This window comes from Pteropus medius, unplaced genomic scaffold, assembly GCF_902729225.1.
Source record: "Pteropus medius unplaced genomic scaffold, Ma_sr-lr_union100, whole genome shotgun sequence".
Taxonomy (NCBI): Eukaryota; Metazoa; Chordata; class Mammalia; order Chiroptera; family Pteropodidae; genus Pteropus; species Pteropus medius.
In genome coordinates, this window is record NW_024342473.1 from 17,580,405 (window position 1) to 17,604,570 (window position 24,166).

The 24,166-nt window shown below is 41.0% G+C and overlaps 1 protein-coding gene across 2 annotated transcripts in view; it reads left to right on the forward strand.

Annotated features, from left to right (window-relative positions):
• The first annotated feature begins 148 nt into the window (after positions 1-148).
• MYO1E (myosin IE) overlaps positions 149-24,166 on the forward strand; it is a 177,399-nt gene continuing 153,381 nt past the window's right edge. Inside the window, exon 1 of one of the 2 annotated variants that reach the window (XM_039865445.1) lies at positions 149-539. In XM_039865445.1, coding sequence (XP_039721379.1) covers positions 537-539 — 3 coding nt within the window. In that variant the 5' untranslated portion in view covers positions 149-536. Of the gene's footprint in view, positions 540-1,554; positions 1,669-24,166 lie in introns of those variants that run through there. The other variant, XM_039865444.1, reaches the window with a different exon arrangement.

Here is a 24,166-nt window from a genome sequence, read left to right on the forward strand (position 1 = left end):
GGCGTGAAGAAGGACTACAGGATCCAGAGATCTTTGGAAACTCCAGCAGCTCCAAGCTTGTTGGCTACTTCGGTTTCCCTGAGGAGTGACGCTGTGAAAACAAATCGTGATTGGTCAGGCCACAGCTGAATTCTCCATTTATGGACAGATTGCCCAGCCCGAGCTGAGGCTCAGCCAGAGGAGTGCGGAGTAAGTGGCCGAAGAAAGGGGAGTGAGGCAAGGCAGCTAGGCTGACGCGCGGGCAGCATCGGACTCACCTAGGCGGGCGGCGAGCGCCTGGTCCGAGTGGACCCCTGCCCTCCGCAGCATGCGCCCCGCCTGCTAAGTCGTCGCCGTCTCGCCCTCACCTAGCCCAGCAGATCCCGCCTGGATGGAGTACCCCCAGGGTTCCCATTGGCTCCTGTGAGTGCTTGGGTGTCGAGAGCCTGTTTTTGGCGAGGGGAACCAACTTTTGAAGTTCGCCCAGGAGTCTGCGTTCCAGTCCCAGCTCCCCGGTAGCCGGACCCGGCAGAGGCGCGACTGCGGCGCGAGTCACCATGGTGAGTTGGCCGCGCAGCTTCCCAGGACGCCCGGCCCTGGGCTGGGGCAGGAAGCCCCGGCGCGGGGCACCCACCTTGGGCGCGCTGCCGAGGCCAGGGGTGGAGAAGGTGGACGCGGGAGTCGGCACGTCGCGAGCTCTTATTTCCTGCTGTTTTCCTTAACCCGGGGCTGGTGGAGAGGGAGTGAGGGGCCAAGGAAAACTTTTTTTCAAGTCGCTTTCGGCATCGCGAAACTTTTTTGTGGCCGGGTGCGATGGCTGCCAGCTGTCGGAAGCCGGAGTGTGCAGAGATCTGCGTTCAGGGGCACGGCCCTCGGAGGGCGTCCCTTTCTTTCTGCTGGAAAGGTGGGGCAGTCGCCTGTGCCCCTCCGATCCCCAGCGCGGAGCGCCTGCACGCTGGCGCGGGAGCCGGCCGGCTGCGCCCCCTCGGGCTCCGCGCGCCCCTCCCGACCGCGGGCACTGGCGCGGGCTGCCTCCCTCTCCCCCTGCGCACGGCCGCCGCCCGGCCAGCGCCCGCAGCTGTCCCGCCGGCCATCCGCACTCTGGCTGGCGCGGCGCGGGCGGCACAAAGGCCGGCGGGGGCGCCAGGTAGCGCGAGCACCTGGCGGTGGGCAGGCGACTGAGAGTGAAAGTGAGCTGGTGCAGCCTCGCTGGACTGGACTGTGCCGGGCGCCGGCCCCGGAGGGTCTTTGCGCCCAAGAGGCCGAGTAAACACCCCCCACTCCACCCCTTCCCCACTGCGAGGTGACCGGCCCTTTTCGGTGTACCGTGAACAGTTCGCATCGGAGGAAGTCGAGTTTTTTGTTCCTTTTCCTTTGGCGCTTTGGGAATACCTGGAAGTGGCTGGCTTTTTCTCTGACTCGTTCCTGACTTTTCCTCCTTTGCCCCGGCCACCCCGCCCCCAATAATCTTAGCCGCTTCTCGGGCTTCTCGGGCTTCGGTGTACTTTACTTTCCGAAGCACGAAAGCAAGGACTCTATTTCGAAGAGACTGGCAGTCCATCAGAAGGAAAAAGAAAAAATTCTGCAAGTCTTCATAGTTTCCACACTTCTTTTCAAACAATCCCACTTAGGTGGATGAACTGGTCCTCTTCTGGTTTGTTTGGTTTTTTAATGACTGTGAAAGTGGAGGTAAGTCAAAATGATAACCAGTACAGCACTAATTTAAAAATCTATCCCGCATGACCAGCCTGAGAAACATGTAGCAAAGGCCCATCAAGACCTACATGCAAAGCTTAAAAGCAGCCCTTGACTCAGTGCTGTTTATTCAAAAGAATGATTAAAAACAAACAAAATATTTAAAATGGCAGCCTTAACCCCAAATTTTTCTTTTTACATAGTCCAAAATTATGTCACCTTGCTCTGACCTATGAGGACATTTGATCTGTAAATAAATTTCCTCTTTCAAGTTTTAGGATTTAAGAAGTTAGACTATCCTACATTATTTTTGGAACTCCTACAGAGAACTATTTCCTTATACCAAGTATGTGTCTGGATGGAACTACCTAATTGAGCCACTGCCTAATTGGCCACTTGAACTTAAGCAATGTGATAGTCCTAGTACTTTAGAATTTCTGTAATTATTTTCCATGGTTTAGTGTTACTGAAAAAAAAAAACAGAACAAAACAATGTGTTTTTGTCAAGAGCTTAAAGAATGTTACTGAAAAATACTTGAGAGTGGTACCTTGAGAAAATTAACTTTTCCTTAGATAACTTATTTTTTATGCTGAGCAGACTAAAAACTAGTCTGGGATACTTTTTTTGGTGACCTCGGAAACTTGGTGCTCAGTTTGGGCCCACTGCCGGGTCAAATGGGTACAGAAGCACGCAGGTTCTAAGGAAGAGAGTGGTTTCCAGAGTTGCGTAGCATGTCTCTTGGAAGACAGGGTGTGACTTACCTGTTGATGGCTTCCCTGCCAACAGCACAGATGGCCATGTTGTGGGCTGCCGGGAGACTATCAGTGCATCAGATACGGTTGCTGAGGCCACGATTCCCTGACAGAAAAGTTGAAACAGCTGTCTGTCCTGAACTAGATGTGCCATCGGGCACAATCTACTGGACCTAGAGTAATTTGGCAAAAGTTAAACAAATCATTTCTTTCCTGGCTTGAAAAATGAAGTCTGTTCATTAGATATGTGTAGTTGCCTTAGAACTGAGCATCAGCCTCTTAAAGAGACAGAGACCTCAGTTATAATATTTACTGTTTATATAAGACCCCTTCAAGTCAAATGAGGCTTCATTTTGAGTTGCACATCTGTCTGGGTCTGCCCAGCTGTATCCCTCAGCTGCTTAGACAGGAAGTGAAGGCATTGCCTTCAGTGGGCATGGCCGAGGGTTAGAATGGAGAATGTAATTCATCAGACCTTTGGCAGGGCTGTAAGTAGAGCACCTGTACTGTGGGTCTCTCTCTCTCTCTCTCTCTCTCCTTCCCCGCCCCCGCCCCCACAACCACCGCATCCCGCAATCTTTTAGGAAGTCTGGCAGCACATTAGGAAGGCTCTGCACCTGTACCCAAGGCCCTACCAGTACTTATTCAGTTGTGACTCATAAGGAAGATTACCATTTTCTGACTTATGAACAGTGTACAGTTTATAGCTCACTTCATATCTTCCTTTTGAAAAGTCACTTTGGGACAGTTTTCTCCATCTTTGGAGAGAACCAAGAACACTACCAGGTAAATAGAAATTTTTAGGAGACTTGAAGTGGAAAAAAAATCTCATTTTCTTTTTTCTGATGTTTTTATAATTTAGTGTATGTTGGTTAGGAAGGTGTGACAATCTCTTTTGACTTTAATTAAAGCCATGGTTTAAAAATTTAAATTTAAATAAAAAAATTTAAAGTTTTGTTTGTAGAATCTGGCTTTATTGTCCACAAAGGAAGCTCAGCTTTTGTGGCCACGATCAGTTTGGACTGCTGATGCACTGGGTCCCATGTCTATAGCTCTGTTGTATACTTTAGACCCAGAAATGATGATTCATAGGCCTTCTCTGACTTAGATATACTGAAATATTTGAGTAAATCTGAATTGACTATCACCTCAGAATATATTCAAGTTTTGTTCCCTTTTCCTTACTTGCATATTACTTGTGAGTAAACTGCAGATGTTATGCATAAAAATATACAGAAATAGACTTATGAACTTAGAAATTTGATGGATAGCTGACTACAAGGTAGGTAAATTCCTTTGGGCGAAGGCATGACGTGTATTTTAAGTCTGGAATCCATTTCGAAGTGTTTTCTGGGAAGGTAACCCAGTCCATTCCCACTGATTAGTTTCTCAGATTGCTAAGTAGTTTCCTGGCCAAAACAACACAATACAACAAAACAAAACCGGAAAGGAATGGGATGAAGTGCAGAAAAGTCTTGATGGAGGCAGAGGGGTTAGGGAAAGATCTGGAGTCCAGGATGCTATCTAGGGGCCACTGTGGGTGGGCCACCCCACTGGGAAATATTTGGCCTGCCCTGGGCAAGGAGGGAAGCCCAGTGGGGCAGCGGATGGAGAGGGATGGAAAAGGAGAGGAAGCAGACAGTTGCAGAAACCGAAAGCCACCTCCTCCACCATTTTTGCCCAGGATTTCAGCTCTATCAGTGGTTGCAAATTCAAATGTCTAGACAGGCCCAGATACAGTATTTGATGGAGCGAGGCTAGCCTCTAGAGAGTAAATGTGGAACATATGCCCCATCTACAGAGGCACCCTTACTTGACCCTAGGCCCCCTAGGCCATGGTTAGTTACGTTGGCCATATTACCAAATTGTTTTTCAAGAGCAGCTGAAAATCCAGAATTTTATGCTAGACCTGCCAATTTTTAAAAATGGTCTGATTATCTGGCCAAACACACACCTGCAGGTCAGCTGTTTGCAGCCATTCCATTATACATCTCAAAGTGGTAGCCTGAGAACCACAGAGCTTCCTTCCTTTCACTCGGCAGCAGGAATTTCTAAACTTTAGCCACATACCCAGTAATGGCGTTCGGTTTTTATTGGTAAATCCACACCTTCCCACTGGGTTTCCCTTAAGTCAGAGAGTTAGTTCCTGGGCCCATGGAATCTCTATTAAACAGGGAAAATCAGCATCTAACTGCTATTTTTCTGAACTATCTAAACACCAGCGTAGATAGTTCTGCGAGTGGTGAGGCAGTAAATTGAACTTCTCTTTCTCAATCCTTCGACTCCTTCCTTCATTGAAAATAAAGCCTGCCCCCCAATATTGTATGATGGGCCTCTTTTATTACTCCTTTCCCAGGTGAATCTCATGAATTCAAAGTCTGTATCAGGGGTTATTCTTGGGGCTAGATAATTAGCATTTTGGTAAATATGACTTGGAATATGAGTTTTTGCTCCTGTACTTCGTGCTAATGTCATGAGCTCATGTGAGACTAAATGAAGAGAACATGTAGTACTTTGCATTTCCTGATGAGGAGAGGACTGAGTCTTATTTAGTAGGAACTTATGAAAGCTCTTTTCATCAGCTTTAAAAAGCAGACATGTTTGAAACCACTATAAAAGTACATGGTATTATGAGCTTCATAATGGGATATATAGAAATTATGTACAATAATGAATTTCCAAGTTTGAGTCATCTACTATTTGGTTTTTATGAAGACGCATCAACTTAATTTTTTATTAATATGTGATTAAAATGAGTTTCTCCTTGGTGAGTTTTTAATTTTTTTTTAACCTTGCTAGGAGTTAATATTTACAGGGCAAATAAGGGTTAAAGGTTAAATGCCAAAGGTATTAAAAATAAACATCTCAGCCTTATAAGTACATGACATGGTAAACAAATTGTGTTTTGAATTTCAACTTCAGAATTTATTTTGGCGGAGATGAAAAGTTTTGGGCATCCTCGTGAAGTATTTTTTTACATACCTTTATGATGGCCATGCTTGAGAGAAGTAGAGCTCTAAGAGTTGTCCCTAGAATAGTGACATTGGCTTTATTTAGCTGGTTGTAGAACTGACACTGTCCTTCAGCCAGCCCTCCCTTCTGAGTTGCCACCATGGGAAAAATGTCGTCAACATTCTTCAAAGCACTTTTCAATAGTCATTTAATAAAGTCTATTTTTTTTTTACTTCCTCTGTGACCTAAAATGCTTGTGTCCAGCCTCATCGCCCATCCTACTCACTAGAATTCACATCAGGTCCCTCTCAGCTGTTTCCAGAACTAACGTTCTGCCTCAGAGGAGGAAAAATGGGCCCTACCGAAGTTGCGTGATAGCACGTAGAACAGGCCGTGGAGGCCAAAGAGGTGGTGGCTCTTTCCACAAACAGGTATAAGAACCTCTCTGAAGGGGGCCACACTCTCTTGGGTGTTTTAAGTTCTCATGTGTTTGTTTAAAACTCATAGGACTTTATAATCATATGCTACATTGTAGAAAGTAAAACTCACACAACATTGTAGAAAGCCAGGAAGAGAGCTTAAGAAGTCTGTCCTGAATCCTTTTGCTTGACTTCATAGAAGGGTTCGATGACTTCCAAAGTCTCAGCTAGGTTTTGGCTGAGCTGGTGCCAGTATCCAGCTTTTCTGATTCCAATCTAATAAGAATTTTCCCACCAAACCACAATGGTGGTTTAGAGTCCATTTCCTTAGAGTCTAGACATGACCAGGTAATTTTCTTTCTGGGACCATTCAAAAAGGCCTGCCTGGAAATGGAAGATTGTTACTTATTTTTGATTCATTACCGCTTAACTTTAAAAGATTATAAGAAATAAATTTGGAATAATTCACCCATAATCACATTGCCCTGAAGGTATTATTTTCATGTCTTTGGGTTTCCGTCCAGTCTATCCAAAACACACATCGTTTTCATGTAGTTGTAATTATGGGGCAGATATACAATTTGTGCTCTGTATTTTCCCACTTATTTTATAAATCTTTTTTCTTTGGTAAGTGTATTTATCACAGTTTGGCAGCGGTATAATAATTTGTACCATAGCCATGTAGCCTGATTATCCAACTGTGTAGCCAATTACCGTAGCCATGTAACCTGATTACCCAAACTGAGTCATAACTGTACAGAGACCTCTCCTTCAGAACTGTGCACTGGGGAGACTTCCCCCTGCTCCCACTAGGACGTGTTGCTCAGCCTCCTGTCGCTCCTCAGATGTGGAGCCTCCTCTCTGATGTAGAGTCTGGAGCAGAATGGACAGGCTTGGGATACACTCCACATTCCTAAGTCCTGGCCCAAAGGTGGGTATTTTTGGCGTTTCCCCTAATTAGGGTGTTGGCACTCACATGTGACACCCATGGGTGCTCAGGCCTTTGGCAAATATGAGCAGTCGTATCAGCGAGTGGTCAGAGATGGAGAGCTTCGAACCCCAAAGTGGAGAAGACACAGCAGTTGCAAAGGTTAGCATGCATACTTAATTTGTAGGCATATTTACAAAATATGGTGGCAGTCACTAGGAAATCCAAGATGAATTAAACACGGCCTTTGCTTATGACGAGCCCACAGTTTGGTGGAGAAATGATAACAAAAGGCTTTTATAGAGGTGATTTCATTTCATTTTTGTGCCAATGATGGTTTTTGTTGCCATTTTACAGGTGAGAAAACCAAAGTGTAACATGAGAAAGACTTGCTTAGGGGCATTCAACTTGTGTATAGTGAGCCAGGTTTGGCAACTTTACGCTCTTTCAAAAGCAATTAATTATTTCTAAATTTGAAATTTCTGAGTCCAAGTATCTGTATAACACATCATCATTTCACATGCTCCCGAGGGAAGGCAAGGTTGATTTTTAAAAAGTCCTCAATTTTAGTTAATTTTACTCAATAATACTAGAGCAGGATAATTTAGACCTAAGAACGTTGTCTGTTATGAGTAGTAAGGATCAGGGCTTTAATTTCTTGTTTTGGGACTTTGCATTTCAACGTTTGAGGACTAGATGATGTCATACAGAGAGCAAGCATGAAAGTAAAAGACATGCTAGAAAGCTCTCTGATCACAATTAGCTTAAAAAAATAGAAAATAAAGAAAACAAGATAACCTCAAGGAATTCAGCCTTTTAGTTTTTATATACATGACAGAAAACAAACAAAAAAATTAGGATGTCATATCGTTAGTCTCTTAGTAATTTAACTAGTGTGACCAGCATTTGATGCTGACAGCAATTTAGCATAATATTACTTGGTAACAGTAATGCATAGAACCAAGATTTTACATGGATCACTGTGTTTTGGACAGTATCATTGTCCTAAGGAATTCTAAGGAATTTTCAACAACAACAAAAAAAGAGGTCGTTTTTTAGTGTCCCCAAGTAGATGCAGACCTTTATTATAGAATTTTTGAATGGAGTGGCATCTATTAAGCTGTTTTAGAGTGTAAATAAAGACGGCTTCCTCTAAGACTTGGGAATACACTAATGTAAAAATATATCTGCAAAGTGATAGCAATCGCCTTTCCCCCATCAGATTTTCAGAGATTCCTAATATTTGGGGGTATTCTGAAGCCCTCCGAAAACATGTTAGAAGCTATTGACTTGTTCCTTAACAGTATTTGTAATAGCAAAACAAAATCAGGAACAATCTAAATGTCCATTAGTAGAGAAATGCATCAATACATGTGACTTATTGATAATAGGGTATCAATATGGATAGATCTCACAAAGGTAGCATTTGGTGGAGAAACAAGTTGTAGAAATATACATATAATATAAAACCATTTAAGAAAAAAATTAAAGACACGAAACAAGATTATATATTTTGGGGGAGATTTATATTCGTATGTATATATGTTAATGTATACATTTTCAAAATGTTAACCGATGGACTAGAAAGATACCAAATTCAAGTTGCTGAGAGCAGAAGGAGGAAGGAAAGAGGACTACAGCCAGTGGACTAACTTTAACATGATCAGCTGTGTTTTATTTGCTTTATATATTAAAAAACCCAAATAAAATACGATAAAATAGTATCGTTAATTCTGGGCTGTGTGTAAATAGATATTTATGTTATTCTCCATAGTTTTAACATCTTTTTCCAATTAAAAAGAAAAACTCATAAACATACAATTCTTCCTGTTATTTTAGGAGGTTCATAAACCTCCAGAGCTGATACAGTATCCTTCCTGTAAAGTTGTAGCAGGCATTGTCTTGAGATGAATATTAGGGAGTTTGTTCAGTTTTGGATCTATGTTACGTTATTTTAATGAGGACAATCAAAACCTATAGAAAGTCCTATTCAGTGTTTCGTTAAGTGTCATTAGGGATTATGTCCCAGGAGGTTTAGTACCTCTTAGCAACTCTTGGTCACCTTTTCTTACCCTATTGTGTCTGTTAGCTTTTGGTATAACAAACTGTCCCATACTTGGCGGCTTAAATAATAAACACTTATTATTTCTAATAATTTTATGCGTCGGGCTGGACTGGCTCATCAGATCCCTGTGGTCAGTTGGTGGCTTGGCTGGGGATGGAAAATACAAGATGACGTCAGTTACATGTCTGATAGTTGGCACAATTTCAGTTGGGGCAATAGAGATGACTTGGCCGCGTATTTCTTGTCACAACAGGCTAGTCCTGGCTTGTTTACATAGCAGTGGTCACAGGGTTCCCAAGCACAGCAAAAGAGAAAGCAAGCCCGGGTGCATAAGCATGTTTTAAATCTCTGCTTGTGTCATGCTTGCTGTTTTCCCATTAGCCAAAGCAAGTCACGTGGCCAAGGCCAGAGTCAGTGTGGGGCAGGACTACCTGGGGCTCACATACGTTCCCCACCCTCAGTCTTTCAGCTTGCTTTAATTAGGTGAATACATGGAGGCAGGGATAGATTCAGTGGCAGCGCCAGTTTTCCCAGGATGACCCTCTGAACCCCTGTGTATGACAAGCCTCCATGGCTCCTGATATGTCCACTGCTGTTTTCTCAAAGCATGAGGAATTGGAACGGCAATTTTTTTTTTTTTTTTTGCATTATGGAGACTCAGTAGGATTTTTTAAATGCTTTTTTAATTGGGGGTGGGAATAAAAGCAGACGCTAACAACAAGAAAAATCATTTCTATCTGCTAGTAGGAGCTTTGTGAAAATAACAAACATTTTACATACAGTTAAGTCCAAACTGAGAGCAGTGAATCAAGCCAAACCAGACTGGGCTAGATGGCCTGTTGGACATAAGGGTGGAATAATACTGTTTGGAACAGGTGGAAGCAATACTGCTCATTGCCTAATTCTGCCTTTTCCGCCAACAGTGAGCTGTCCATGTGGACAAAGACATTCCTCTCACACACAACAATACTTTTTTGTCTTTGTTGAAAGTCATGTCTTTTGGATTGTAAGATGGTTCTGTCAATTCCATATTCTGTGAGCCGCATACTGTGCTTATCAGAGAGCTCCTCAATAAGATGTAAATGGAGTAGGACTAACTTAGCTTTGGGCATAGGTCTCAAATAATCCATGAATTTATGGATCTTTCACTTTGACTTTCTTTTTCTTTCCTGCTTTTTTAAATGAAAAAATTAAAACTACACAAATGGGGAGAAAACTTACTTCTGAACTTTAACAGTGGAAAACTCATGGCTAATCTTGTCTTTTCCATTTTGTTCTGTGGTGTACACATTGATTGATTTGTGCTTGTTGAACCATCCTTGCATCCTTGGAATAAATCCCATTTGATCATGGTGTATAATCTTTTTAATGTATTATTAACTTTAGTTTGCTGGTATTTTGCTGAGGATTTTTGCATCTTTGTTCATCAGGGATATTGGCCTATAATTTTTTTTATAGTGTCCTTGTCTGGTTTTGGTAATGCTGGCCTTGTAAAATGAGTTTGGATGTGTTCCCTTCTCTGCTATGTTTGGAAGAATTTGAGAAGGATTGGCATTAATTCTTTAAATGTTTGGTAGAATCTACCAGTGAAGTCATCTTGTCCTAGATTTTTCTTTGTTGGGTGGTTTTTGATTATTGATTCAGTCTCCTTATTAGTAATTGATCTGTTCAGATTTTCTGTTTTTTTCATGATCAGTTTTGGTTGGTTGTATGTTTCTAGAAATTTATCCATTTCTTCTAGGTTGTCTAATTTGTTGGCGTATGATCGTTCCAATCTTGTTTTCTCTATTCTCACCTTCCCTTGTTTTATCTTGAAGCAAATCCTAAATATCATGTCATTTTATCCCAGCTCTATATTATATTGGCTTTTAAATAAAGCAAAACTCAGCTCTTGGCACTAACTACTCTCTGGGCTAGAAGAAGGGCTGTGTCTCAGGAAACCAAAGCAAGTAGCTTCCCTTTGACTTTTTAACAGTAAGGGCTTTGTTTTACAGAATAATGTAGACATCTTTAGTCACTGGGTGGACCGCTTAAAGCTTGGCCCAATCTCATTCACAGGAGTGCCTGGCATTTGTTGTTTCCCTGTGCTGGACAGGGGTGGCTCCCCACCCTACAGTCCCAGCTCTACTCAGGCACTGGCTGTAGTAGGAAGGATTGGTAGAAGCAGTTCATGGTTATTAATCTCTTCATTCCTTCTCATGCATACCTGTATCATAGTGATGGCTATACAAAAATACTTGTTTGTTTCAGTGATCGGATAGATACCTTGAACATAGAATGTTAAGATGAGAAATACTCTAAGACTAGTTGGGGATTTCTATGAAATTGTGTGCTGAAGTTTGTATCTTTATTTATGTGTGCATTTTTTCCCTGGGAAGAAGATTTCATAAATCCCCAAAGTGGTCCATGGCCTCCCCAAATGACTTTCAAAGGTCCAGAGGATTTAAGTAGCTTGACCAAGGTTACCTGGAAAGTTAATAGAAGAGGCAGTCCTAGAACAAGTCTCTTGACCCACAATCCAGGGATCTTGGAAAAAAGCTGCTTTTACTGGAAATGTTTGAAAATCAAACATAATCAAGCATTAGCGAGAGGGAGGTTAAAAGTAGTAAGTTAAAATAATTTTTGTAAGATTCCCAGAGACACAAAACCAATATGTCACCATGACGTAATGGTATGTATTATTCATTGACAACTAACTTAACTTTTCAGAATAATAATAAACCATAAAAGTAGTCACAGCATTGGTATTGTATTTATTATGTTTTTATATTCTCTTGTGATCACAAAGAGAAAGACATCCAATACAGACTCTAAATATAAATCAAGGGCATAAGGTTTTGACTTTATGTAAATAATTAAAAGCTCATTTCCCTGGGGAGGATTCATTATTATTAATGATAAAATTAGTATCTACTAATCGAGGTCATATAATTAGAGAATTCTTGGACTTTGGAGCAGATTCGTGTATTCCGTTTCTATGACCTAGGACTAGGCTTGAGATATAGGAAAAAATTGGAACTGCTTCTAGCTTTTTCTCTCCCCTGCCCCAAGCCCCAACCATATCTTCCATCTATCTAGTGTCCTGTTTGTTTGTTTGTTTGTTTTTACGTCGCTCATGCCTTTCTGGAAGCAGGAGGGGGTGAGTAGGAGGGTGGGAGAAGGCAGGAAACATAGTTTGCTTCTGTTCAGAACTGAAGACATATAGCTAAGCCTGCCAAAAGAAGGGGAGCCCTCTTTCCCTTCCTCCGTGGAGCCCTGCGTATTACCTCTTCAGTCAGTGTGGTGTGCCAGTGTGTCAAGCATTATCTGCTCTACAAGTGAGGCACTGACCTCTTATGGGCTATGAATAAGTCTTCAGTTTTTGCAGTTGTATTTAAGTGTCAGTTGGCAAAAGTGTGTTTATATAGTCTATGTGTAAGATGTAGTGAATTGCAAGATTCCACCACTCTGAGTCCTATAGATTCTACTTTTGCGGTGTGACCTCACCCTACCTTACCTTTTTGCTTTGTCTCTCACCCAGATCATCTGGCCAAGTTCAACTACTTACTGTGCCCCTTACCAGCCTGGGTATTCTTGCCTTTGATTGACGTCTGGCTGCAATTAATTCCCTCCCCTTCTCCATCCCAATGGTCTATCTCCTTTTAGGCCAGCCCTAATAACACCACCGTCTTAAGTCACGTAGTTGGTAGTTATCTTCAACATCTCTTGGCACTTTCTCTGTGAAGATCTTATGATTGTTTATGCCCATTTTATCTTCCCTTAGGATCAGTTACTTTTCAGGTAGAGTCTTTTCTTGTTCCTTTTATATCCCACCCTCTGCCCTGTATTGTGGCTTGCCATACTAGATATACAGAACTATTTTTAAATGCTTGCATTTCCTTCTGCTGTATGTGAGTATACCTTCTTTAAAACTGTGTCCAGGTCTTTATCTTGAAGGTCAAAAGTGGAGTGCAGAGCTGCTGACACATCGAAGCACTCTGAAAATTCACTTCAGTAACCTACTGCTGCTCTTGGTTACTCTGCTAATGGAATGAAACGGGGGAGGAGCGAAATCAGTGAGCGAGTGCCCTGTGATTCAAATGTCGCCGGAGCCTTTGAATTTAGTGGGGATGATGAAGTCGTCTGATGTAGGTTTCACTCCTCGCTTGATTCAGCTTGCCCTTTGGAGAGATGGAATCGTGAGGACAGAGAGGATAAGGGTTAAGATACTTAAAAGGGCAGCTGAAAGCCAAGCCACTCTTTTCACAGAAGGCAGGATAATCAGTCATCGTGACTCTCCTCACTCATCAACCAGCTATACTGTTGAAACCAGGGCAAACACCCTTTTCCTCACAACTCTTTCGGAATATGTGAAGTAAGAGAGTTCTTTCCGAATACACAATCTACTGTATATGTAGCCAGTGATTTTCACAAATGCGGATGTTTAAGAAATAGGCAGAGATAATAGATGGAAGAAAGAATTGAGAGAATTAAAGTGGGATTTTGAAGTAGTCAAGCTGTTTTTTACTGCATGTGGTTTTGGAGAACTGGTTGAATTCAGATGTTTAAAATTCACAGGAAATCCAAATACTGGTAAATTCAAACTGTCTTCAGGAAATATTTGTACTGGAGCTCATCAACTAATAAAATGGGCAGAATTGTACTTTTGGAGCTTTTTGGAGAAAGTTTTCCAAGCTCAGCTCTATGTGAATGGAGTGAGGTATTCTGAGCTCTCCCAGGTGTGAAAGAAATGGCCTCCAAGGTGAGGCAGGAGGGAAGGGGAGACGTTTAGGTAACTCGTGGGGATCTGGAAAGATTTATGATTTCTAGTTAGAACGGTTTCAGTGAAGAATTTTGAGTAGCTTTCAGACCAGAAATGGAGGAGTTGGGACAGGCAAGGCAAGTTGGGGTCCTCCTGCCAATGGGAGGTTTTCGAGTGATATTAATCGATTTAATATTTATTATTCTGTCCTAGTAGGCTGTAGACTCCTCAAGGGCACACTGTGCCACTCTCGTTTTTGTATTTCTATCACCTAGTGCAGTGTCTGGCATGTGGGAAAATTAGTGACTTTGCTGACTTGAACTGTTACGGATGGAGGGCCCAAACCCTCCAATGCAACTGGGTTGTAGCAACGCAGCCCCCAGTGAATGAGTGATTGAGGAGAGCCGGTGGATTGAAGTAGACAGTTAGCTAATTGTAAGCTGGAAATGTTTTTCAAAGATAAAAATAGCCCCCCCTCAGATAAAACCAGGAGGGCTTCCTTTTGAGTTTTCTTTTAATAGAACGGAAGGAATGTTAGCAAGTTCAGCTCAGCTCCTGCAGAAGGCAGAGACTGCAAAGGGAAACTGGGCTTGGGATGGCTTCTGCAGCTGACTCTCACTCCCTTTATTCCAACGCTCCTTCAGTGGAGACCAGAAGAGGCTAAGTGATTACCCAGGGCCACACAGCGAATCCCAACTTGTCCCCTTGAAGAGTGGTACAGCTCTTTCCAGGCAGAAATGGAAACAAAATTCCTCAGGATCCTTTCCAGCGAAAAGTTCCCAACTCCATATGGAATCCTTTCAAATTAGGTATAACCTGTGACCCCACTTTAGGGCTTTTCTTCACTGTTGGGGGCAGAGGGGATTAGGATAAGAAGAAGATAAGAAGACAGAAAGATAGATAAGAAGGTTTTCCTTGTTCAGCTATGTGGACCTTCAGAATGCAAAATTTCCCGTCAACAGTTTATATCTATCTGGTTTAAAGAGGAGAATTTACTGCCTGTGTTTTTCCTTAAGTAGCCTAATCTCTCACCTGCGCAAATTGGATCTGGTTTTACTCTCCTCCAAAGGCCAGAGGCCTCCAAAGAGACATGCTAATGACTTAATTGTTTTGTTTATTCTGCCCCTCACAATTTCAGTAGCTTCATTTGCATTGAGAGTAGAACTTCTTTCCAGTGTCTTGGCATTTCCTTTCATTTTGAATAGCTCTTAATGGTTTTTTTTTTTTTTGAAAGATTGGTTAGCCCCTAGTGATAGGTGTGGCATTCTCTGTCTAGGACTTTTTCTGGGTATGGGATGGAGAAAGTGAGAGAAAGGAGGAGGATTTTAAAAAGTGATTATATACACTCTATGCAACAAATGTAGATTATTTTGCAGCCTGATATTTATGTAGTTATGTTCATTCGGCTCACATACTTTAGTTTTGCTGTTAAAAGATTAATTCATGCAAGGGAATGTTGATGTTTAGCCTGACAAAAAGTATGCATTGACAGAACTGTGGTTTGCTTTTCAAAATGTAGAAATATAGAGAAGGTTTATTTCTTCTATGACAAAGAATTCCAACTGTAAGACTATTCTGGTTCACATAGTAAATCCACTTTCATAGGTTCGGTGCAAATGACACATTTTAGATCAAATAGCTTCATAATGCACTAGGATAGTAATTCTCAATGCGGGGGGTGGGGTGGTATCTGACTTTTAGGAAAAGGAAACGTGAAGGTTGAAGAAGTTTAAATACATTGATATTGGTTAGACCGAGGTATACTGCCGTCTTTAGAAAAGAAATTCTTCTCTTTCCCTGCTAATGGGGGTTTGGGGATTTCGGAGCTTGGAAATCATGTAATAGAATCTGAATGTTATAAATCACTCAGACAAATACGGGATGATGCTATTTTTGGCCATGTTTGTAACTATGCGGGGTTACATGAAGGTAAAGAATTTTCAGTGGCTTCTTCACTTTCCGAGGGTATTCTGTGTTTTGCACTCTCAGAAATTCTCTCCGGAGACCTTAGCCTGTGGGGGGAGGGGAGAGGTATGCTTTTGTGAATTGAACAGTCTTCCACACCGTTGAAGAGAAGAGCATCTGCTATTGGAATTAACCAATTACCGAGGACCCATTCTGCATCATCCACCATTTGTACCTCCTTTGTGGTAGGTATCATTTTTCTTGGTTTACAGAAGAGGAAACAATCCGTGAGTTAGATAACCTGCTTAAAAGCACCCATCTGAAAAGTGGCAGAAGAGGGATTTAAATTCATGGTCATCTGACTCTAAGGTCTACTTTGGAGAGGAGTTGTCTGGTCTTAGGCACATGCATATTCCAGTTGTGGGTCTATGGGCTAGCATCATGGCCATCACCTGGGATGTTATTACAACTGCAGAACTATAGGCCCCACTCCAGACTTACTGATTCTTAATCTGCATTGTAACAAGATCCCAAGGTGATTGCAAAGCACTAGGACACAAGGTCACAGGACTCTAAGCATGTCCCCAGAGGAAGTCTGATAGTTGTCCTCCCGGATGTCATCTTCCAAGGACAGGGATGCAGCTAAGCATCCTGAGCTTTCACGGATGCAACCAATCAATCATCTCTATGCTGCCCAAACAAAAATGCCAGGGCAATGCTCAGGAATGGAACTGAGGGAAAGTTTTCTCCCAGGCAGTTCTGGAGTCAGCTATCTTTAAGTAGACACCCAGGATAGGTGGTTGTCTACAGCATGTTTGGAAGACTCTTGACCCAGTGCGTCTCCTCCACGGCTGCTTTTGACGCCAAGCTTTCTACCATTATGGGTCCCTGCATTGTTCTTGATAAAATGCTGCTTGCAGTTAACCAGTTAATAATAATAATACCTCACTGTGAATTAGTCTGTTGAATCTTCTTAAAGTAGCCGAGAGCAGATTTTGTCAGCCTTGAGAAGGAAGAAAGAGATCCAGAGGAGAATATCGATAGTGTGAAAATAGAGAAGGCATTGAAAAGAGCCCGGCCTCCAGAACATTCTAGTCCTGGGGCTGAAGAAGGTACGTTTTACCTTCTATTCCTAATTGGTTTTCCTTTTAGAAGTCCCTCAGACACCTAGGCTGGAGACATCAGGGTTCTTGTCTGTCATTCTCCTCCCTTTTAGACGCCTGTTGGCTCCCAAGCCCCGCGAGCTTGTCTTTACAGTGCTCTCCCTTCCTTTTCACAGTTGTCACTGTAGTTTGGATGTGCCTTATTTTCCACTGGGATCATCACAAGAGTTTCTTAAGTGATCTTCACTCTCTTCCCCTGTAACTTAACAGAAACAGCATTGCCAGAATCACCTTCCTGGCAATACGGCTTTGAACCTGACACTTTTACTGAAAAACTCAGCTCCTACTGAGAACAGACTAAAACCCCAGATGCTGTACTCTCTCAGTTAAAGCTATTCCAGGCTGCCTGTGTCCAATCCTTTTTTCCCAGTAGTCCTGGAATATGTAAGCTCCATGAGGGCAATCCGAATGCCTTGTCCTCACTGTTAGCTCCTGGCATAGTGCCTGCACACATTCAATCAGTCTGATTGAATGAGTGAGCTGATTTCTCATGCTGATGTTTTTCAGTCTGGCTAGAATATACTCCTTGGTCAGTCCATTTTCCATGACTGGACTTCACTTCCTTTTTCTGCCCGTTTATCAGAATCCTTTGAGGCCCAAATAAAGGCTCATTTCCTGGAAATCTTTGATTTAGCTCACTGAGATCATTCCTTCTTTAAATCCATAGCCTTTATCACGGAGTTATTTATTTGGTACTCAATTATAAGCCCGCTGAGGTCAGAAATGATTTATATTTCCTTGTACTCTGCAGAATTTACCATCTTTCCCTTGGGCCTTTCCACATTCCAGTATGCCCTCCTCTTTTCCTGTCATCCAGCAAGCAGCTCTTCCATAATGCCTGTGTTGGGTATTATAGTTGCTTGTGGATCAGGCACCTCTTCCTCCCAGGAATGCATATGATCCCTGGGGGCAGGTATTGCATCCTCTGGTTGCTCTCTGTGTTATCTAGTTTGTTGAATGATGGATGCTACATACTTTGTCCTTTTGAATTTCACCTCCCTTGTTTTCCTTCTGCTCAGTCCTGGGAACTCCCCTTTCTGGGTTTCTACAAGTACCATCACAGTAAATAGAAGTTATTGCCATTGTGACTCAGTGTATCCTCTAGCTAGGGTGTGGTGAGTCAGGAGCCACCTCAGACTGCGTAGTGAATCTGTTCCTCCCTGAGGGGGAGGCAGGAGTCTGCCTGGGGATTAGGAAAGAGGTTTTTTTCCCCCCTCTCATTGTTTCCTAGAACTAAATATATCAAATTATTTAACTCTCTGTACTTCAATTTCATTCTTTAAAAAAAGGAAGTGAGAATGGTTTATATTCTCTTTTCTAGAGTGCTGCATTGAGTATTAATACTATAAAATGCTTTGAATCTAATTATTGAGACAGGTAAAGTACCACAACCATATCACTGCTGAAGCTATGTACTAGACACCTCTTCTTCTGGCTCTCCTCCCTCCGCCCAAAGCTGGAGGCAACTATCCCCCACATGGATACTACGTTAGTAGTTTTCTAACAGACTTGTTCAAGTCCCGGCTCACTAAATTTTAGGGAAACCATACCATTTACCTTCAGTCTTTTGACAGATTGTCTTTGAGTTACCTGGTGCCTCTTAAGGAAATACATCAAAATTGGAATCCATTGAGTAATGTTAGAAATGTTTCAAGAAAACAGTTTGCTTGACCTGCCCAGCTCCAGACTTTCACATCTACTAGTTTGGGGAGGGAAAAATGGCAAAGAGAAATCCCGGAATGTAATGAATTAGTAATGTATTCACTGAATTTGTGCGGGTGGTTTGCCTATCTGAAAAATTCTTGGCAAAATTTCTAATCCTCCTGCTCCCTAATTGGCTGGGTAATTTAAAGTAGGCTTATTGCATTTGAATTTTCCGAATAGAATGAGTTCAGTTCACCCTTTCGTGTATGGTAGATTATTTGAAGTGCATTACTGGGGCTGGAGGAAACACAGCCTTGTCTAGAAGCATGCTAAACACGTGATTGTATCCATTCCATACAAAGTGGGACAAAATCTTCTGTTACTTAGAGAATTATAATTACATGTAGAAATAAACAAGAGACATATATGTATATATATATGTGTATATATGTACTCATATGAGAAATTATAGAAAGGAAATGAAATAGTTAATTAACCAAAATAAGGTTTCTCGTGATCTCCTTTCTTTTCTCCTCTTCCTGGGTGTCCTCCCTCCATGACCAAGTCCTAGATGACATTCTAGGTCTAGGTCCAAAAAAATCCCATCCCTTTAGACAAGCCTTCCTTTCCATATGTCCATAGCACCTCTTTTGAAATGCTCTTACCTCATACATTGTAGTCTCCTTGTAGTCAGAACTGTCAGGATTCCTTGTCTCATTAAGATCTGAAATTAGAGGTCAGGGGTTATTCCTGGACCTTAGCCAGTGGTCTCTGTGTAATTTAGAAGCACCTGTGGAGCTTTTAGAACATGTCAGTCCCGGAACACCATCCTAGACCAACTGAAATCAGAGTCCTTGGGGGGTGGGACTCTGACACAACCAAATAACTTTTTAAAGCTTCCTGGGTGGTTGGTTCCTGAAAGCAGCAGGGATTGAGAGCTGCTGTTAGTAGATATTTAAGAATGGCCGACTCTGCCTAATTTGGTGCAACTGATCAGGATGTATTTTGTCATGCTGCGGCAAACCACTGAACTTAGGAGGTTTGGGGGTTTTTTGGCAGAGGGAACAGAAGGGATAGGGAGGGATATTTGTTTAATAAAGTCGACTTCTGTAAAAAGGAGGCTAGTTCCCAGGAGACTTCACAAAAGAGGAACCTTTGTGTGCACAGCACCTGGGAGCCTTCAGGCGTGGCATGGCTTGAGCCGGCTGCCTAAAGCCTTGCAACCTGAATCCTCCTGCCTTTCCCCTCTTTGGTGTTGTAGCCCAGACCAGGTGACTCGATTCACCAGGTGGCTCAGTTCACCTGGGCAGGTGATTCCGCATGTTTGGGATGAGGCTCAGGAATCTCTCTTTCACAAGGGTTCCAGGTGATTCCAGTGGGAAAACAGATAGTTGAGAACCACTGCTCTGCAGCGCTGTGGAACTGAAAATGATGTGGGTCTTGTGTCATCAGCGGTGGTTCTTTTGTGTCTCTCCTAGATTGTCTTTCTTACCCCCAAATCATGTACAGTCCTGTGCCACATAACATTTCTGTCAATGATGGACCCACTATATGACAATGGTCCTATAAGATTATAATGGAGCTGAAAAGTTCCTGTCGCTTAGTTAACATAGCCATCCTATGGTCCTAACCCAACATATTACTCATGTTATTGTGGAGATGCTGGTATAAACAAACCTACTGCATTGCCAGTTGTATGGAAGTAGAGCACATACAATTATGTTAAGTATGTAATACTTGATGACAATACACTACTACGTTGCTGGTTTATCTATTTACTATACTTTTTATCATTATTTTAGAATGTACTCTACTTATAGAAAAAAAAGTAAACACTACGTCATGTTATACCAGCAGCATCTCATATCTCGTGTTTGCCGAGACTCTTAATTGCATCATTTTCTTTTGTGCTCGATTTAATCTCGTGATGTTTTGTTCAGTGAGTGATGTGTACAGGCTTGTGGCCCAAGAGCAGGAGGCTATACTAGATAGCCTAGGTGTGTAGTAGGCTGTACCATCCAGGTTTCTGGAAGTGCACTGTATGATGTTCGCACGAGGACAAAATCGCCTAACGACAGATTCTCAGAAAGTATCCCAGTAGTTAAGTGGCACATGACTGTCATCATATACTTATTTTCTCTAAACTTTTATATATTTTTAAAGTTTAGCTCCTTATATCATCCAACATTTACTTTTATGGTGTGAGGGACCATACCACATAACTTTTTTCAAATGGTCTTAAAAATAGTTTATTAAATAATACATTCTTCATCCTGCATCTTAAAGTGCTGCCTTTATTCTATACTGAATTCACATCTCTAATATATTACTGGCCTCTTCTTATTCAGTTGATTCTTTCCTCTATTCCTGAACCAGTTATCACCACCATACTATGTAATCACTCTAGTTTTAGAATGTTTTCATGTATATTTGGGCAAGACCTCCCTAGTTATATTCTTTTAAAAATGAGTTCTTGGTCATACATATGCATTTATTCTTTCAGATAAAATTTGGGGTCAGTGTCAAAGTTCTCTTTAGAATCTCTTTAGAACTTAGATCGCGGTTGAGTAGAGTCTATAGAGCACTTACAGAAAGTGAACTAGTTATATCTTTATAACGGAGTCTTTTTATCCCTATCTTCATCAGCTCTTTTTTTTAGATCCTTCAAGATAATTAATTATGCTTTTCCTTACACAGTTCTTTTACATTTCTCATTAAATTTATTACTGGCACTTTATAATGTTTGTTCCTAGTTTGAATGGGATCTTTGCTATAACATTTCTTTTGAAAATATTTATTTTTTAATATTTTGTTCTTATAATTTAAGGGATAAGTCACAATCCACAAATTAAAATAAGAATCTCATTTATCTGAATATGAAGGGATTGTGGCATTCTGGTTCATTCCATTTTTAATGAATAAACATTTTCTTTTTTTAATTAAAAAAATAAAATAATTTCTTTCGAAATGTCCTAGTACATTCTTCCTAGATCTGTTTCTTCATTAATAGAGTGCCTTGGACCATTGGGCCATCATTCTAAAGACTTATGGTGGCTGTACGGCCAATGGGTGCAGAAGGAGCAAAAACTAGACTAAATGTTTTTGTGGCAGCTCACACTCTGTGCTTCTGAATAGTAGCCAGATGTTCAGCGAAGCACCTCTTCTTCCTAAAGGTCAAGAAAGCACAGTGAAAAGTGAAAAGAGGAGGGAAATGTTTGAATTTTGCTTAGCTGAACAAGGGATTCAGGAGTGAGAGCCACGCTTTTGCTTAGAAGTTCAGTAAGAAAAAAGAATGACCCCAGGAATCAAATAATTCTAAGAACTAATTATATAAAAGTTACTTGCAAGCTATAAAGTGATATTCAAGTGTATTAGGAAATACTAACTGCATGTGTTTGAAAGACTTCCAAACAATAAATAGTGTCATTGCTGGATAAAACCTCTTTCATCTATCCCAGGATTCTTGTCATGGTTTTTTTGTGAAAGCAGAAGAAATTGTAAGGTAATTCTTTAATCCAGATAGGTGTCATAAATAAAACATAGAAAGCTTTGGGGATTCTGGTAATTTATGAATGTGCTATCTCTTCTTAGCAGCCACAGACTAAATGCACCTCCATTCCCAAGTAAGGACTTGGGAGAATAATGGCCCATTATAAATAATTAATTAATAATGTCCCATTCCTGGTACCCCTCTCTTTGCATTTCTCTGTCTTTCCTCAATCATTTTGTCTTACCGGGAATATAAAAAGTAGTTAGGCAATCCCATTTTTTAACAAAAAGATAAAAGCCAAAGTTAAAGGTGAATGCTTAATCAATCACGTCCTAACAACTAGTGAATCCAGTTTCATGTACAAGGAATAAGTATTCTGTATACTGAAGAAATTAAATTACTTTTTCCCATCTTCATATTTTCACATTATATTCTGCTGCTATGAAATAAGTAGATGTGAGTTGCTTTTTTTTTTTTTAATGTTGATTTTCTTTTTAAAGAAAAGGCTAAGAGATCATTAGGAAAGCAATGCATGTGTTAAAATCTGTCTGTGAAACAGTAATGACCTGTTTGTCATTACTGAGAGGAGTGAGGGGAGGAGAAAATAACAATTAGAGACTTCTTAATATAGAAACGACTAGGAATTCCTGGAACTAATATTTTATTTAGAATCGTTGGTTCTGTACTCATGTATATTTCTATACTGTGGTTCTATACTCAAGCAAATGTAGATGTCAAGATGGTTTCACTGGTAAATTCTGTAACACTTTTAAGAGATACACAGTTTTTCTGATAAGTAGTTTCAGAGCAGAGAAGAATAATTCTGATTTTCTTTTTCTTTGAGGTTAGTAAACCTTAGTTTAAAATACTGGACAAAGATGGCACAAAACTAGAGAGTAATTTCATTGATTAATATAAATGCCATCTCATTTTAGAATTTTTGAGATAGAAAAGACTTTAGAGAGATCCAGACCATGCCTGCCATATTTTAGGTGGGGAAACTGAGAACCAGAGTGGTGGAATATGCTTATTTAAGATCATGGTTTGGTACATGTGTATGGAAGGCTGTTTCTTGACTCAGCAAAGTCAGAACAGCACTCCTCTCAGGAAGGGGTGGGAATTAACAGTGAGTGAGTGCTGTGCCCACTATGTGTGGATTATCTCCCATAATCTCACAGTCACCCACTGAAGGGGACTATATTGTCTCCGTTTGTCTGAAGTGAAAGCTGTGGCTCAAAGAGGCTAAATAACTAGTGTGTGCTGAGAGTCAAATCTAGTTCTGTTTACTTTTGCTTTTTTATTCTACTTTCTTTTTCAACATTCTGTACTTTGCTTAGGTTTTTTTTCACATCCAAATACTGACTTTTTGATCAATCAGCCTTTCTGTGTATGGCTTCCTGATTGCTTTAGGGAAAGCGCTTTGAGTGGGCTTAAACACGTTCAATGCACTGTGGCTTCAAAACTCTCCTCTTTATGGGGGCCAAGCGGCTCTTTTGTCCACTTGATTAATCAAGCCTCTTTTTTCTTGATGTCCCTGTTTTCTTCACAAAATGTTAGGCATTTTAGAAATTTCTCCCTTTTTTCTAAATAAATTACTTCAAATTACTTTGCAAGCTACAGTTATAGCTCTTCAGTGCAAAAATAGATGTGTTGATAAATAAAAGTGGCCTGCTGGTTCAGGTTCTTAGTCCTTGTACCCATAGATTTTTCTTGCCTCTTAACTAACTGACTACTATTATGGCTGCTGGTATTTACTGAATCTAAATATTATGTTTTTTAAAGACTTCTCTGAAATTCTTCCTGCTTTTATTCCAAAATAAAAATCAAACATTATAAAGATAGTTTTAATTTTAACTTAAAATGTCTAAGTAAATTAGAAGGAAAAAATAGCAAACAGGGAAAACAACCTCAGAAAAAGCAGTTGTTTACAAAAACTATTGTAAATATATTTGATCCTGTCATTTGATGCTACACACGCCATAGAGGACTTACCTCTTCTTAACTTGGCAATTTTTGTCCTCCCTCAAATAGTCCATAGCAAGTAGACTATCCAGAGAAAATGTAACAAGAACATAGAATTTTGGGAAATTAGAACTTCATCAAAACAACGTTTTACATGAAAGATTTGCTTTTCTTAATTTAAATGTCAGGCTAGATTTTAAAAATTCCTAACCGAGAGGCCCTGATGAGTTAAGTATGATGAAGGCAGGGGAAAATCCTCCTCTTTTTTTACCTTTAAGCTTTGCGCTGTCCACCTCCCTCTGTATTTTCACCTTGCACCCCAGGCTTTTGTGCTCACCTCTGCATCTTTGGAGCTCTCCTCGTTCTCAAGAATATAGCAATCACCTCTTTTTCCTTTGAAGAAAGATATAGTTCGAGTATATTTATTCCCACTCAACTAATGAAAGCTCCATACTTTGAATTCCATTATG